This window comes from Lactuca sativa, chromosome 6 (genome assembly GCF_002870075.4).
Source record: "Lactuca sativa cultivar Salinas chromosome 6, Lsat_Salinas_v11, whole genome shotgun sequence".
Taxonomy (NCBI): domain Eukaryota; kingdom Viridiplantae; phylum Streptophyta; class Magnoliopsida; order Asterales; family Asteraceae; genus Lactuca; species Lactuca sativa.
In genome coordinates this window covers 128,871,864-128,885,127 of record NC_056628.2, presented here as the reverse complement: position 1 = coordinate 128,885,127, position 13,264 = coordinate 128,871,864, and the positions used below count along the sequence as shown (strand labels likewise).

Sequence of the window (13,264 nt, the reverse complement as noted above, 5' to 3'; positions counted from 1 at the left end):
AGGTCCCAAACCCGAGAAATTAGGGTTTCATTAAACAGCGCAGACTCGCCGAGTCCACCAATGCGACTCGTCGAGTCCGGTCATTAATCTGGGTGAGAAATCGCGTCTCTACTCGGCAAGTCTACGCACCAACTCGCCGAGTTCTTCCACAAAACTTGAAATAAAATGAATAAATATAATACCTGAAATTCTGGATGTTACACATCCAAGGGAACCACTATATCACCGTCCAGCACACACTTTCGTAACTGAGAGACATGGAAAGTGTTGTGGATCTGACTGAGATTACTCGGCAAATCCAACCAGTAGGCCACCTAGTCTACCTTGGCGATTACACGAAAAGGTCTAATATACGGGGACCCAATTTCCCCCTCTTCCTTAAGGATATCACACCCTTCCAGGGTGAGACCTTCAGTAATACCATATCACCGACCTGAAATTCCAACATTGATCGGCAACGATCGATATAACTCTTCTACCGACTCTGAGTTATTTGCAGCCTATGCCTGATCTGAAAAATAAGCTCCTTGGTCTGAGGGACTAATTTGTTTCTTCCCATGATCCTATGCCCAACTTCTCCCTAACATATTGAGGTACGACATCTTCGATCATACAAAGGCTCAAAAGGTGGGGCACCAATGTTAGAGTGATAGTTGTTGTCGTAGGAAAACCTTGTGAGGGGTAGGTAGGAATCCCAAATCCCACCAAAATCAATTACATAAGCCCACAACATATCCTTAAGTGTCTGGATGGTCCGCTCACTTTGTCCATCGGTCTGTGGATGATAAGCAGTGTTGAAATGTAGACTCGAGCCCAGTTCCTCGTGGAACTTCTGCCAGAATCGGTAAGTGAACCGAACATATCAGTCTGAAACAATAGAGACTAGAACCCCATGATGAGCGGCAATCTCCCAGACAACACATCGGCCAACTTTTCGGCCGAAGAGCTCTCGCGGGTGGCCAAAAAGTGGGAACTTTTGCTCAATCGATCCACGATGACCCATATCGCCTTAAAACCCTTGGCTGTCTTTGGAAACTTGGTGATAAAATCCACGGTGATATGTTGCCACTTCCATGTGGGAAAATCCAAAGGTTGCAGCTTCCCATGCGGCCTCTGATGCTCGAATTTGAATTTGATCATCCTACAGGTCAAGCACCTCTCGACATACCAGGTTATCTCCTTCTTCATACACGGCCACTAGTAGCTCAATCTCAAATACCGATACATCTTGGTGGCTCTCGGTTGTATAGAAAAGTGAGACTTAAGAGCCTCCTCCAGTACTATTTTCTTAATCCCACCGGAAACTGGAACCCAAACCGACCGCATCAGGTCAACAACCCCCGACTATCGATGACAAACTTGCCGATCTCACTGATGTGTGTAAAATGCACTAATTTTAATCCTGCTAACTTAAACACAAAGACAAACACACGAATGGCAATGACCTATCGATTAGCAGTTTAGTTCAGGTAAGTAGGGTATCGAACACAGGGAACGGTAAACAATTAAAATAAATGCTAATATTATCTAAATAAAACAAGTAATAGAAAGGGGGTTTTCTCTAGTTTTGCTAGACTAGAAACTTAAACAATTAACTAAAACTTAAACTAAGAAACTAAGAGCTAAGCAAATAAAAATCAACTAAATTCAATAATTAAGGAGAGCGCTGTTTAGGTTCGAATCATTTATTCCTATGGTTGATTTTATGACAAGTGCAATGGATTTATTGGCATTGGCTACCGATTAGTGTGATTAGGTTCACGCTCGCTATTACTAATCCTTAGAAAACAAATTAATTCAAGTAGTGATCAGTTGATTAAACCAATAAGTTTCCTAGTTTATTGATTCGGGTTAAATAAGACTTGTAATTAGTTAATCAAATTACTAATTCAATTAACCTCTTGTTGATGGTTTGTCACAACAGCTCACACATTAATTTACCCACTTTCTAGTTAATCCTAGTTTCACGTTGGCTAATCCTAGGCACATAACTATGGTTTCACATAAATCACATGAGGTAAGCAATTAAGAGATGTTCACGCAGCTTAATTACTTGATAATCAACAGAAAATAGTTATGGTTAATGCATAAGGTTCTTTAACAAGCTTAATAAAACAAAGTTCACCAAATTAAATTAATCCAACCACAAAATCAAACCATAATCACAAAATCATCTATCCTAAATAGAAGATATGAGTTTTAGCTCATGATTACAGCAGAAACATGCTAAAAAACGAAATCAATTGGTAAAAATATAGTTTAAACAAGAGATTAGATCAAGAGTAAACTTGCTTTTGCATTGATTCACCTTAAAATTGAATGTAGGGTTGATTCCTTAGCTTCCCACGCTCCAGCAGCACCTTTAGTCGACAATGGCCTCCAAGGGTTCATCTATATGCTAGGGTATCGGGTAGGAATGCCCTTTATATAGATTTTCACAAAACAGAGGTGACTCGTCGAGTCTAGTTGTCACACCCCCGAACCAGACGGCAAAAACGTCCGGGGGCTCGTGTGACTAACAATTGAATAATCATCACAATGAATATACATGAATCATAACACAATCATCACCAACATTACATAATACAACTAGCATTGTTCACACAAGTACATTGTTAAAATACATAAGTTCAAATTGTTAAAAGTATGATAAGTGTTATTACATAAACGAAACCATACACACTTGCAAATCTTCCGGCTTAACAATTACCTGAGAATACAAGTTATTTTGAAAACGGTCAACATATATAATATTGGTGAGTTCGTAAGTATGTTTGAGTAAATGTCTTTGTATCTTTCATAAAAACCCATAAAATCCGATATTTTCTGTAAAATGTCTAAAAATGATGTGAAAATCAAGTATAAATGCATGTGTGAATTTCATAGTTATAACTTACGTTAGTATAGTTTAGATTCATTGTATTTTGAATAAATGATAAATGTATGTGAATAATTTCCCCAGAAAATCCGATATTTTCTGTTTTATAACAACGTCTAGATTCTTGTATCGTTAAGTAAGTCGTTTTCCATTGACACAATAAAAGAGTTTATCTTCAAAAGGTTAATCTTATGGTATCGAATCCCTATATGAGCCGTTATAACCATGCATGATAATGACTAGGTCGCTCGTCTTGGTATTTTTCCAAATGTCGGTCTTGCTAAGGATTTTGTCGCCCTAGACTAGCCTAGTCTAGCTGTAGCGAACAACTAAGGCGTGGGGGGTCACCCCGTATAGATCTATACAAAAGCTCCCGCTTTCTTACCAAGAAACTCTGATTATAACTATAGGCTACGATTGTACACTCAGAGGTGCCAACCTACATGTATCACTAGATTCTCAACCCCTTTTGTACTATGTTTAATGTTTACATATATGTAGTATGTTTTGTATTCGAAAGGTACATATATAAGTATACGACGTTTAATGATTTTGAAATGGTATTGTTACGGCGTACTAACATGTGAAATTTCCATTCCAAGCCCTATTAGCATGTAATTAGACCACAAAGGCCCAATAACATGTAAGAGTGTAATTTAGGCCCAATAGACATGTAAATGGGTCACAAAAACCCAATAAACATGTAACCCATAACTTAGGCCCAAATTAGCATGTAAGTGGGTCACAAGACCCAATAAACATGTCATGGAAAACATTGGGCTCAATATGCATTTAATTGGGCCCTTAGGGTCCAATGGCCAAGTAACGTATATATTGGGCCCAATAAATAGTTATTGACGTATTCCGTTCGTTTGTTTTATTCTGTTGTTTGTTTTAGCTCGAAGTTTAATAGATTAATGATAACAATCCTCTTTTTGTAAAAATGAGGTTTTTGGCCAATCATCCTCTAATTTTTAATTTAGGCCCAAAGTTTTGTAAAAATGACAGTTTAGTCCCTAATTTATAAAAGTTCGTAATTTTGTCCCAAATGTCTAAAAATTTACGGTTTTAACCCAAAAAGTTATATTTTTACATTTAGAACCCTGCTTTGTAGAAAATACATTTTCAGCACCTTGTTTGTAAAAGTTTACACTTTCAGCCAAATTTTGGAAAACCTTATATATTTGGTCCAATTTGAAAATAAATGTTATTTTCACCTCTAAATTTGGTTTATTTACATTTATGACTCAAACTTTGGCCAAATAACATTTTTAACCCCAAAACTTCATTTTTTTCTCAAATTGGAAAAAAAACCGTGAGGCCCAAAAGTTTTGGCCCATTACACTTAAATTTGCATTTTTTTGGCCCTTTTTAAAGTATGTTTAACATAAAAATACCTTTTTATACATCCAGAACCTGTTTGGCTCTTATAAAAACATAAATGACACTTTTTTCCCTTAACTTTTGTTTTCTTGACAATTTTGACCTTTAACAAGGTTTTGTTGAAATCTTTTGTATCTTAAACATGTGATCATTTTTGGCTTGATAATGTGATGTATATAGTGTCATAGTTCATAGATACTTGCTAAATAATACTTAAAATTTTGAGATTTGCTAAGATCTAACACATTTTTACCAAATAAACTAAGAATTCACACAAAGCATGCATATAACACATAGATCTACACATTTTACTTGTATTCGCCCCCAAAAATCATATGAAAACTGAAAACAAGGGGGCATGAACTCACCTTTTGCTTGATGTTTCGGTTTTTGAAGAAGAATGGAAAGAGATGAAATCATTTTCGGCCCTAGCAAACTCTCTTGAGTAGATCTCGAACTTAAGAAGATTTCTAAGAGTATGATCACCAGAAACTTTGCTTAAAAGAGTGATCTATCATGAAATGGAGTTATTGAACTTGAATGTGTAAAGACTTACAAAGAATGATGATTATCTTATGAAAATTTCCTTGAAACATAAGCAAAATCTTGAGAATTTTGGAGGAAGAAGATGAATGATTCTTGAGAGAATTGGAGAGAATTTGGTGTAATGTGTGTGTGTGTGTTTGTTTGTTTGTCTTCGGCTGAGAGTAGAAGAGGAGAGGGGAGAGAGAGGGGTGAGGTGACTAGCTTGGTTGCATGGTGGTTTTAAGCCTTGATGTATGTTGAATATTATGGAGGTGTGACCTCCAAAGTCAACCCCCTTAGTTCTCTTCTTTTTCTTTTTTTCTTTTTTGTTCATTCACGGGCCGAGATTTTAGGGCCAAGAAAAAAGGGTGGAGTATATTGGGCCTATTAACTTTAGCTAGGATATTTGGATCCTAAACATAAAAAATTTTGGCCCATTGGGCTCTTGGAGGCATTTACGGCCCAATTAGAATAAAAGAATGGGCTTATGGCTCACTATGGTTAATTGGATTAGTTATGGCCCAATAAGGCCCATTAGGGTTAGAATGAATCATTCTCGACTCAAATGGTCTAAAATGTTTTAGATTTATGAATTGGGTCCAATTAGGATCCAATTAGGGCTTCTAAGTCCAATAAAGTTGAATTGGGTGCTTATTGGTCCATTAGGCCCAACAAGGAACTCCTAGTCCAATATGGACTCAAACCGGCATTCTTAGGGTTTTCAAACTCCTTGATGAACGTAATTGATGAATCTAAATGAGCATTGAGTGAGATTTACTTTGAGTACATGTTTTACAATAGATGAACGGTTATACATGAATAGAATTTCCTAGCTAAAATGCTAGTTGTGACATCATCCCCCGTTAGAGGGAATTTCATCCTGAAATTCTTTTGAAAACTAGGTTTGTGAAAGGAAGAATAAGTGAGGGTACTTCTGTTGCATCTGGTCTTCACGTTCCCACGTGAATTCCGGTCCACGTTTTGCGCTCCATTGAACCTTCACGATCGGGATGCGACTTTGCTTTGTACGCTTCACCTCCATATCCATAATCTCGACTAGTTCTTCGACGAACAGGAGATTCTCGTTTATCTCAATCTATTCCAACGGGACGAAAAGGGTTTCATCTGATAGACACTTTTTCAGATTCGATACGTGGAACACTGGGTGTACGTTGCTGAGCTCGGTGGGTAGCTGCAGCTTGTAAGCCATCGGACCAATCCGGGAAAGAATCTCGAACGGTCCAATGTACCGTGGGTTCAATTTTCCTCTTTTACCAAATCGAATCATTCCCTTCCATGGAGAGACCTTTAATAGCACGCGATCCCCGACTTGAAATTCTAGTGGCTTTCGTCGCTTGTCAGCATACGTCTTTTGTCGGTCTTGCGATGCTTGAAGTCGAGCTTTGATTTGGACTATCTTCTCAGTTGTTTCACGAATGATTTCGGGTCCTGTAAGAGCACTGGTCAGTGATTTCCCTTTTGCTAGTTGAGTGTCACCCACCTCGGCCCAACATAGGGGCGATCTACATTTACGACCATAGAGAGCCTCGAAGGGAGCAACCTTGATGCTCATATGGTAACGTTGTTATAATAGAATTCGATTAGAGGCAAATAGGAATCCCATAATTTTACGAAGTCAATCACGCAAGCTCGGAGCCTATCCTCGAGTGTCTGGATGGTACGCTCACTCTGACCATCCGTTTGTGGGTGGTAGGCGGTGCTCATATCTAGCTGTGTTCCCATTCCCTTCTGAAGAGATTGCCAGAATCTTGAAGTAAATCTGCTATCTCGATCCGAGATAATAGATACTGGCACTCCATGGAGTCTTACAACCTCCTTAAGGTAGATTTGGGTCAGCTTTTCCATCTTGTAGGACTCTTTTGTTGGCAGGAAATGAGCAGATTTTGTTAATCTATCGACAATTACCCAAATAGCATCTTGTCCGTCTGCTGTCTTTGGCAATTTGGTCACGAAGTCCATAGGAATCCTCTCCCATTTCCACTCGGGTATCATTGGTTGTTGCACGGTCCCGAGGGCTTTTGGTATTCCACTTTCACCTTGGCACAAGTAAGACACTTGCCCATGAAAGTGGCTATCTCTACCTTCATATTAGGCTACCAATAATGCTGCTTGACATCCAAATACATTTTGTCTGACCCCGGATGAATAGAATATCGTGTCTTGTGGGCTTCATGCATGACTATCTCTCTAAATCCCCCAATTTTGGGAATCCAAATTCTATTCATGAAGTAGTAGGTTTCGTCGTCTTTCACTTCGAGATCCTTCTCCATTCCTCGTAGCGATTCATTAGTGACATTCTCTGGCTTCAATGCATCCAATTGGGCTTCCTTGATCTATGAGGCTAGATGAGATTAGATGGTGATTGACACGGTCTTCACACAACGACTTGAATACTCCTTTCGGCTCAGGGCATCGGCTACTACGTTTGCCTTACCTGGATGGTATTTGATTTCACACTCATAATCATTTAACAGTTCAACCCATCTCCGTTGCCTCATGTTTAGTTCCTTTTGATTTAGAATGTGTTGGAGGCTCTTGTGGTCCGTAAAGATTGTGCACTTGGTACCATATAGGTAGTGCCTCGAAAATTTTAAGGCGAAGACCACCGCCCCAAGTTCGAGATCATGTGTGGTGTAATTTACTTTATGCGTTTTCAGTTGTCTGGATGCGTAAGCAATTACCTTCCCACGTTGCATAAGGACACAACCTAAACCCTGATTTGAAGCATCATAGTAAACTATGAAGTCCTCGGTTCCCTCCGGTAAGGATAACACTGGAGCATTACAGAGGGCTTGCTTCAAGGTTTGGAAGGCAATTTCTTGCTTCTCAGTCCAGTTGAAAGGTATGCCTTTCTGAGTCAATGTGATGAGGCGGTTGGCTATCTTGGAAAAGTTATGAATGAATCTTCGGTAGTAGCTAGCGAGACCCAAGAATTGGCGAATTTTCGTTGGTGTTTCCGGAATTGCCCAGGTTTTGATTGCTTTGATCTTGGAGGAGTCGACGTGTATTCCTTCTCGACTGACTACATGGCCCAGAAAATTTACACTGCGAAGCTAGAATTCGCACTTGGAGAGGTTCGCATACTTTTAGCCCACATGGTTTCTAAAATCTGTTGGAGGTGTTCGCTATGATCTTCTTTCACTTAGAGAGTACACGAGAATATCATCGATGAAAACAATTACTAATTTATCAAGGAATGGGCGGCAGACTCGATTCATGAGGTCCATAAATGCAGTGGGGGCATTTGTTAGACCGAAGGGCATCACGACAAATTTGTAATGACCGTAACGAGTTTAGAAAGAAGTGTTAGGAATGTCCTCTTCTTGGACTTTGAGTTGATGATAACTGGATCTCAGATCTATCTTAGAAAAGTAAGTAGATCCTTGGAGTTGGTCAAATAGATCATCGATTCGTGTAAGTGGATACTGTTTTTTGATGGTGAGCTTATATAACTCCCTATTGTCGATGCACATCTTGAAGGATCCGTCTTTCTTTTTAACGAAAAGAATCGGAGCTCCCCACGGCGAGAAGTTGGGTATGATAAATCCTTTATTCAGGAGTTCGATCAGTTGGCTTGACAATTCTTGCATTTCTGCAGGAACCAACCTATAGGGTGATTTGGCGATTGGAGTGGCTCCGGGCACTAGGTCGATTCGGTATTCGATTTTTCATTCTGGGGGTATTCCCGGAAGATCTTCTGGAAACACATCTGGGAAATCACACGCCACTGGGATGTTGTGAATGCTCGCTTCCTCTTTGGTTTTATCCACCACGTGAGCAAGGAATGCGTAGTTCTTATTTTGTAAACACTTTTGCACCTTGATACTTGAGATAAGGCGAAGGTTTGCGTCGGGTTTATCTCCGTAGACTATTAGGGTTTCGTGGTTAGGAAGATGAAGGCGAACGGTCTTCTCGTGACACATAATATCGGCATGATGGGGGTTTAACCAATCCATGCCGATGATCACATCAAAACTCCTAATATTTACAGGCATTAAGTTTATTTGGAAGGTGTGATTGTTTAGAGTTAGTGTACACCCTACATAGATATCCTTAGTTGATTCAGTCTACCGATTAGCCATTTCCAACATGAAGGCTTCATTAAGCTTTTGGAGTTGTTGTTTTAGTAAGTATTTGAACTTATTACTCACAAAACTTCGCTCCGTTCCACTATCAAATAATATGCATGCAAACGAATCGTTAAGTAGGAACATACCGGTCACAACGGCTGGGTCTTGCACTGCTTCGCCCTAACCCATTGTCAGTACTCTCCCTATTGCTCTTGTCACTTGATTGTTCGCATTGGGGCAGTTTCGCCTGATATGCCCAGTTTTCCCACATTCGTAACAGGTATAAATAGCTCCAGTATTGGTGTTGTTTTTGTTTTTGTTGTTGTTGTTGTTTGTCGTCTGGTTATGTTGAAGTTGAGTCCTAGAATACTTCGTTGTATGGTCTTTCTGATTGCACCTTGCGCAACTCATCTCTCTGCACTCCCCGTGATGGTGGAAGTTGCATTTGTTACACTTGGGGAGATTTCCCGAGTACTGCTTGGAAGCATTTGGCGTGAATGAGGCTGGAGCATGTGGTGTGGCAGTAGCTTGTGTTACAGCATGGAAAGACATCGTTTGTTGCTTCTTAGACAATTCAGAGTTTTGCTTTCCTTTTCGCTTGTTGTTTTTCCCTTTCTTGTTCTCTTCTTCCTTCTTAACCTCCACTCCCACTGTCTTGGCACCCTTCTTATTGCCATGATCGTACCATTTCTTGGCCAGTCTCTTGGCACTATCGAAAGTCTTAGGGTTTGTCGCAATGACATTCCCTTGGATAGGTTCATTCAGTCCCCAGATAAACCTTTCAATCTTTTTCTCTTCTGAGGTGATCATTCCGGGACACAAAAGAGATAGATCACTAAACTGGGATATGTATGCATCGATATTGGAGTTTTGGACCATGAGGTTCCACAACTCTTGTTCCATCTTGTGAATCTCACCTCTAGGAAAGTATTCTGCCAACATCATCTCATTAAGCTCTTCCCAGGGCATCGCGTTCACCACCGGGAGTGTCATGGCCTCTACGTGGCCATTCCACCAGGAGAGAGCTTGGTCAATGAATGTGCAGGCTGCGAACTTGACCTTACACTCATCCGGACATCCGCAGATTTCGAAAACATACTCTACTTTCTCAATCCATCTCTTCAGGGCTATGACGCCTCCTGTCCCATTAAAGGTCCGAGGTTTGGCGTTGGTGAAATCCTTGTAGGTGCATGGTCGTGTGGCTTTGTGGTTTGTCCCTTGATTTGTGCTTCCGGCTCTTTGCCCGCTGCCTTCTTCGTTGTTTCCATTGCGGATTTGTACAAGTGTTGCAGTGACCGCAACGGACATTGCTGCTTGGAATGCAACCGAGTTTATTTCTGGCGGGGTTAGTGTTGCGTTGTTTCCACGGTTGGGTCTTTGAGGCATCTTTCTGTCATGGAACGGAAAGATGTTGAGTGCCTATGGTTTTTGCGAGTTGTGATCCTATAGTCTAGGGGTATAGCATATACTTAAGTAATTTCACACATTGACATAAAACAAGGAAGTAAAACACATGGCAGATAACAACGTCATGATAAAACATAAAGCATTTTCATTAATACTAATAGTTTTGATACATGAAAATTTGCCAAAAGGCATACAGTACATAGAAATACAAAATCCGGCAGCATGACGACCCTATAAGTAGTGTAATCACTTAAACATAGAGTCAATGGTACATAGCATAGTAAGCCTAAGAGAAACCTAATACTAATAGGATACGCTACTAATCCTGATCATATGGAGAAGTGTCTAAAGGTGGTAGCGAAATCACATCCCAAAATGTTGTGCCAACAACTGAGCCATCTCGGTCATTTCTCCGATGACCTCATCCCTTTCCTATTCAGCTTGCACGGCTCGTGCCTCCATAGCAAACAGTTGTTCCCGAAGTGTGGCGACCTCTGCTTCCAGAGAACAATCCTCACCAACGGGATCCGCTAGTGGAGCAGGGTGGTCCTGGTGTGCCTCATCGGTAGGTGGTTCGATAGGGATCTCATTCACGTCCTTATCTTCCTCCATTTCTTCGTTAGTCCCCTCAAACTCATAACCGGTATCGGTGTACTCGTCGGGTCCAGCATCATGGTTGATGGGTTTTATGCACTACATCATTCCTATGGTGTACATGCAAACCCTAAAGCTTTGGATCTAGTTTGTCAAATGAACATACAATAATCATCCAAAGCCATAAACCCTAGATCTATCATACTATGAACCGAATTAAGGGTTTAGAAATTACCTTTGATTGTTATGTAGTAATAACAATCTATTCCTCCTTGTAATTGGCTTCATAAAGCTTAGTGCCTCAAGTGTTGCACCTCTAATGGATTCACAAACACCAAGAGCGTTAAGGATGAAGAAGGAGAAGAGGAGAGACACTCAAAACCATCTAGAAACCCTAAGGAATCAGTTAGGCCATGTTTTTGGTGCCCTAGGGGTCCTTAAATAGTGAGGCTATTAGGGTTATCTAACAAGGAAACGCTAATTTGACTACTTAGGCCCTAAGCAGCCCGTGGACTCCCTCCTTAGAGGCCTAGGATGATTTCTAATGGGTTTCCCCATAGAATTCGTCCACTCCTCTAATATCGAGTCCATTAGCCCAATATTCAACTATCACACAATTGATAGTTCTAGTCCCCTAAGTTTAATTAATCTCTTTTAGCCACAAAATTAATTCTTAATTAATTATTGACTAATATTAATTGAACAGTATGATTTACCCATTAATATATTATTCTCATAATATATTAATAAATCATAATTAATCCTCTCTCTCTCCATAATTCATCCTATCAAGTTGTTTTGGTGAAGGCAACCCAAAAGGACCATGCACCATCAGGTCAAGTACAAACCAAAATAGTTATGGACTTAGACAATAATCCAACAGTCTCCCACTTGGATAAGTCTATTAATTATTCTGCGTATGACTTCAGATCCTGATCCGCAATCGTAGCTTTCAAAAGTCGTTGTCAACTCTTATCTTATCATAAGCGTGACCTTTAGATAAGGGATCATATATTCTTCCATTCTTGATATCGTATAGACTAAGACATGGATTTAAATCATTCTCTCTGTCTATATATATTGTTTCCCGACTTCCGATTTATGAAGACTGACAACATATTACAGTTGAACACATCAACTTAGTCCTGGCTTGGCCAAGCACTTTAGGTGTCATCACTAAATCATCAAGGGGCCCACAAATATCGCTTTTATCCCACTTTGGGTAAAAGGAACAGATAAACTTTGACTCAATGCTCGCTTGCACTCACTCACCAAATCACACACAACAATACGTTTTATAACACCAAGTTACTGGTGCGTTTACATATTATCAATGTGCAACCGACTCGCAAGATACAACTTACACATCTCAGTTTCAAGAATATAAGATATTATCGTCTCACCAATCACTCGTGATAAAATCCATGAAGTGATCCAAGTGAGTGTGGGTTTATTCCAATACTTTAATCTTATAGCAGCACTCATGAACCCTGAAGCAAAGTTTTGCTGCGTCTAAAGCACTTTAGACAATCTACAGTCAGATTCATGACAGTCTTCTTTCATTCCTACTTCCAAAGAATGAGCGACCGTGGAGGGTTTGAATAATCTTATTATTCGGGAAGTCAAAACATGCAAAGTGAAACACAAGAATAATACTAATCCTATATGGCCTCAAACCTTTGAGTATAAATAAAACATTTTATTAAATCACCATATTGATTACTCATCATTTGTTGTTTCAGGTAGTCAACTTCTTACTTGAATTATAACTATAATTGTCCCATGCTCTTAGCATGCACACTATGTTTACCTATGGTCCTTACTTTGTGAAATACTATAATTAAATAACATTTTCAATCACACTCATTTCACAATTCCTAATCCATTAGTGTAAGAATACAAAATTCTCGCCACTACTAGAATATGTTAGATTCTAACATTTTATGCAACAGTCCTTTCGTAATGTCACGGCACAAAAGTCACCAAGACTCGGCCAATGAAATTACAAAATACTCTATTGGAGATTGTTACAAGACAATTACATAGTCATGAAGTCTCATATTCAAAGTACATTCCTTCGAACATCCTTCTTGCATAAAAGTTTCTAATCTAAACATTTATTCTCGATATCCAGCTCCCAATATGGAAACATTTCCATATTTTCCATATGACAAGTCATTCTAAATAGAATCTTATCTATTCATAATAATGTCAATATGGTCCATCCATGACTATACTTTCAACTGTCCACAAGCGACCAATCCTTAGCGAACCTTAGATTGTCCTTGGCAGTTGTTTTATTTATTTTAGTCAAAACCGATTCTATTTCCTTTTTCCCTCTAAATGTCATAGGCATTTGGAAAATTTTAGAACGGTCGAATATATA

General features: G+C 39.5%; 1 protein-coding gene across 1 annotated transcript; it reads right to left on the bottom strand.

Moving 5' to 3' along the window:
- Nucleotides 1-9,057: 9,057 nt before the first annotated feature.
- LOC111880458 (uncharacterized) lies at nt 9,058-10,263 on the bottom strand. Its single transcript, XM_023876891.1, has one exon. It carries the CDS (start codon nt 10,261-10,263, stop codon nt 9,058-9,060), a length of 1,206 nt encoding a protein of 401 aa, XP_023732659.1.
- Between the last annotated feature and the right edge of the window lie 3,001 nt (nt 10,264-13,264).